The 4,421-nt window shown below is 47.0% G+C and overlaps 1 protein-coding gene across 1 annotated transcript in view; it reads right to left on the reverse strand.

The window, feature by feature from the left end:
* LAMB1 (laminin, beta 1) overlaps positions 1–2,269 on the reverse strand; it is a 41,639-nt gene extending 39,370 nt beyond the window's left edge. The window contains exons 1-2 of the mRNA XM_009996777.1: positions 2,110–2,269; positions 94–167 (exon numbers count right to left, since the gene is read on the reverse strand). Coding sequence (XP_009995079.1) covers positions 94–167; positions 2,110–2,269 — 234 coding nt within the window. The remainder of the gene's footprint in view (positions 1–93; positions 168–2,109) is intronic.
* Positions 2,270–4,421: the final 2,152 nt, after the last annotated feature.

Here is a 4,421-nt window from a genome sequence, read left to right on the forward strand (position 1 = left end):
GTAGCTCAGACAAAGCTCAAATCCCAAATATCAAACAGGACTATGAGATCTCATATTTCCTTGTGTTTTGGGGTAAGGCCATGGCTTCCTTACCTTGAAGGTCATAATGAGATGAGTGAAATGAAACTCGGCCTCCAGATTCAGTTGGATAGTTACGTTTTCCAGACCTGCAGGGGCAAAGAAAAAAGCAGTGCAGCAAGCAAGGACTTTCATCAGCCTCTACACCTAACTTTTGCCAAAGGTCTTCGCTCCAGTGGTGGAGAGACTCTTTTCTTTACCTTTTGGCTCTGTCCTCAAAAAGGGACATGAGGGTTAGCGTGTTACTAAGGTGTGGAGACACCAAGGACCTGCTGACGAGTGTATCACAAATGGGATTCCTGAGCATCATCTGCACCAAAGACGCTGCACCCAAAGCATGAGCCTGCACTGCCATTACTCCAGACTGCGTAACACAGCCAGCATCACTGGGTGTAGGTAAGGACTGGGGCTCCTGTGGGCTGGATCCTAGCATCGAAGTGTCCAGTGGCTGGTATGACTGGGGATGCTGAGCCCAGACCAGCACGGTGACCCCAGGCTGTCCTCACACACTGCAGCCCACCTGGCAGCACCAGAGCCACAAGCTTCTGCGGCCCTAACACCCCAAGTCTCACTGATGCCTGGTAGGAGCCATTTCCCACCTTTCTTCACTCACTCTGGACTCTTCCTGTCCATCCAGAAGCAGGAACAGTTCCTGAACAACCTGGTTTTGAAATACTCCTAAAGTAACTAGGACAGCCACGCTTTGCAACCATGAGGGCTAGGAAAGATCATCCAAACTCTGTTGTACAACTACCTACAGGCCAAGGACTCTACTCAGAAAGGAAGAAAAACAGTTACAAATACTGCTTTGTCATGTGAAAAGACCTCTCAAAACAGCTGGATACTAATTATACTGTAGTTAGAAATTAAAAAAAATAAATAAAGCAAGATTTACAGAGAAGAGAAAGAGTAAGAAAACAGAATAATAAACAAAGTGCTTAAATTTTCTACTAGCTGTAATTTTATGTGGAGTGTGCAGCAATGGACCCTCTGCTGCATGCCTGAATAGAAGAAAACATGGATTGGACAGAAAGAATCATTTGTTTTTTATTGTTGAAGGACATTTTCATGACCTTATGAGCTAAGAACTTCTCTGTGTGAATGCTGCCAAGCCTGTTGCAAAAAACATGAATTATCTGGAATGCTAGAAGAGAGCTGCTGGAGACAAGCAGCTTACTAGTCTGCTCAAAATGGTTAAAAAGGATTTAGTGAAAACTCATCTTTACCAGGCAGCAGAAATGTTACAAATATTGCCATTTTATTTTAATATACAGTAAGACAGCCACTGCCAGTGCATTTGCAGAAGTCCCATGCTGCCTAGCTGGCTTTAAGGCTTCAGGGTAGGACGCTGTTTGAGAAACCTCAGTGCCTTGTTTTGTGTAGGAAGGCAAGGCAGCAGCATGAGCAGGAAAGTAACAAGGGCAGAGGAACAGAAAAAAAAGAAATAAATAAACTAAAGCCACCAAACTAACATGCTTTCTTATTTTTTTAACTAGCTGGCTCGTTCATTTTACTGTTTAGCACACAGATGCAGGAATTCAGGGAGCTCAGGAGGGGGAAGGCAGATTGCAGGGCTTTGCTCTCCAAGGGGAGTCGGGAGGTCTGCGGGGCCCCGGCTCTGCGCCCAAACCTCCTCCTTCCACAGCCTCCCTCCAGGCCAGCAGCTCGGGGAAGCCCTGGCTGCTTCCTTGGCAGCACCGTCCCGGGATATTTACTCCTGGAAGGCTGCTCCGGTCCCACTGCCCAAACATTAGGGAGATCTGGAGCCAGTGTGAGAAACTTTGCTCTTTAAGAAAGGATTCTTGCGAAGTGTTGGGGCTCCCAGGAGGTCTGATGGAGCTTCCTTATGGATTAAGAACTGCTCTAGGGCACACAATAGCAGCCGGGTTTTACTCAGCCCTCCTCGAACAGCATGATCCCTCACAAAGCAGTAACACCAGGCCAGAGATAACAGCAAACCCGCAGGTACCCTTCACAAAAGGAGAGAAAGCAGCTCCCAGCCTGGAAATGGCTCCCGGAAAAACCTCCTACCATTTTCAGACTGCCACCAGAGCTTCAGGCGATTTGGAGCAAACGTGGTGACCACATTTTCAATGCGATGACTGTCAGGATTGAGAGTATCATGGAAGGGATCCTCAGAGTCACATATGAAACATTTTTTGTCCTCCTGAAACAACAGAACAATCAGCATCACTGATTTTATCCGCAGGGCAATAGTTGTTTCCTGCAGATAAGTGCGTTTTCCATACATATAACATTCCATTCATTTTGCCTGCAGGAGTCATCAAAGGTATTTTTTTTGTTGAAATGATAAGTGTATTTACCTTCATGAATTAATGCAATTTGCTAAATGGAAAATATGCCAGGAATTCCATAAACTTTATTTTTAGGGGAACTACGTCCTCTATTGAAATTCCAGTTTCAGGAAAACTCTTCCAGCACACATATTCCAACATAAAGCAGAATCAAAGGCAACATCTAGAGAAAATTGCTGAACTGCTTCTGTACAAATGTTCACATGCAAAACTGTGTTATTAACAACTTTTGTGAAATAACAATGGCTTTTGGGACCTTGCTTGGGGATGAAAGTTATTTGCGTTAGGGATACCTCTGGTGAGGCTCAATACACGTCAAGGGTCCATCAGTGACTTAGTGACCAGGGTCCTTCCAGCACGGGGTTGACTTTGCTCTGAATCCAGATTTTCTCACTGCTATCTAAACCTTCCATCTTCACCTTCCACTGCAATCCCAAACGATGCACATAAATCCAGTTTGCACAAATAAGGTTTGTCCATGAAAAACTGGTTGGCTGCAAGTCTGGCACCTGAGAAAGCTGGACACTTCTTCACCAGGACAAAAAACCATCATGACTGCTACTAAGAACAACGCTATTTTTACATTGTCCCAGAGCCTAAAACCACTACATGCCAACTTTGCAAGGTAGGATGCAAACCAAACCAAAAGGAAGGGTTCCTGCCTAAAGCAACTCAGAGAGGAGAAAAGCTCATTGTGCCATAGCAAGGGAGCCCCAGCACACCAGGAACTCATCACTGTCAAAAGCTACACAGGCATCATTCCTCCAGCAGTTTATGGAGACAAATGCGGTGCTTTATCAGCCAAGAATGTGTGAGCTGGCAGGTCTGTGGCACACAGACTTTCCATTTCAGTGATTCCAGCTTCAGCGGCTCCTCCCCAGCCCAGCGCTCTGCCTCCATGAGCCCCTGGAGACCCCTCCAGGAAAGGGCACAGCACAAGCGGGGGTCCTGAGGAAAACATCCCCCTGCTCACGCCAGGCTCCTCTACCCCAGCACCACAGCCCCCACCTCATGCCATTAATTCACCCACCCAACTCAAATTGTGGAAGGGTCAATCCTGCCAAGTGTTCAGCATGGCCAAGCCCCATATTATTAAGAGGATACTCAGCACCTTTCTGCATCTGCAGCCCAACTTCAACACCACCTTATGGCTCAAAAATAGCCAGAGACGTCCTAAATGCTGAACCAGGCCTATGAGACCAGGAATAAGGGCACACATGAACTCCTGAAGCCATGCTTTTTACCATGTCACTTCATTTTTTGAGACAAGAAAACACAGCGAAGTACTCTTGTTGTTTTGTTCTACTCAGGATGCTAATGTTAAAGAAATCCTGTTACGGATGATCCTGACATACACCAGAACTGCTCCAGAAAAGCTAAACCCCACCTTATATCAAGTATTAGCTCTAGCAGATGGAGCAGTACAGTAAAACTAAAGGTGGGGTGAGACTGGGTAACCTCAGGGAACAAATGGACCAAGTGTCACAGCCCCTCAGGCAGGGCTCCTCCTGCTTCCGTGGTTTTCCCTCCAAGTGCCAGAATCCGGCCCTATTGTCTCTGCAGTAATTCGGCCGCAGATTATCCTCTTACTTGCAGTTCAATGGAGTCCCACTTATAACTCATATTTTATTCTTCTCTACCATCTCTTCTGTCTCTGAATTTTTATGTCTGGTGAGCTGCTTCTGGCTTAAATAGCTTTGTGTTTTCCACCAGATGTGCCAGACAACTTTATTTGCATCTTTTCCCTTGGAGACCATACAAATGTAATTACATTACGGGAACAGAGGCAAAAACACCAGCCGGGTCCTACAGACCGCTCTCGATCAGGAAACTGGCCAGACGGCTCCGGGTAGGTCTGAAAATGAATTGAACTCGCTGCCACACAGTCCTCTTTATTAACCTCGCTGAGGAAAAGGGGGTCGGGAGCCGAAAGCAGCAGTTCCTTGGGCCCGTCCCGCACAGGGGTACGATGCCGCCCCCACGGAGACCCGCGCCCGCACCTCCCTCCCGGGGGTAGCGGCTCGTCCC

This window comes from Chaetura pelagica, unplaced genomic scaffold (assembly GCF_000747805.2).
Source record: "Chaetura pelagica isolate M959 unplaced genomic scaffold, ChaPel_1.0 scaffold534, whole genome shotgun sequence".
NCBI classification, from domain to species: domain Eukaryota; kingdom Metazoa; phylum Chordata; class Aves; order Apodiformes; family Apodidae; genus Chaetura; species Chaetura pelagica.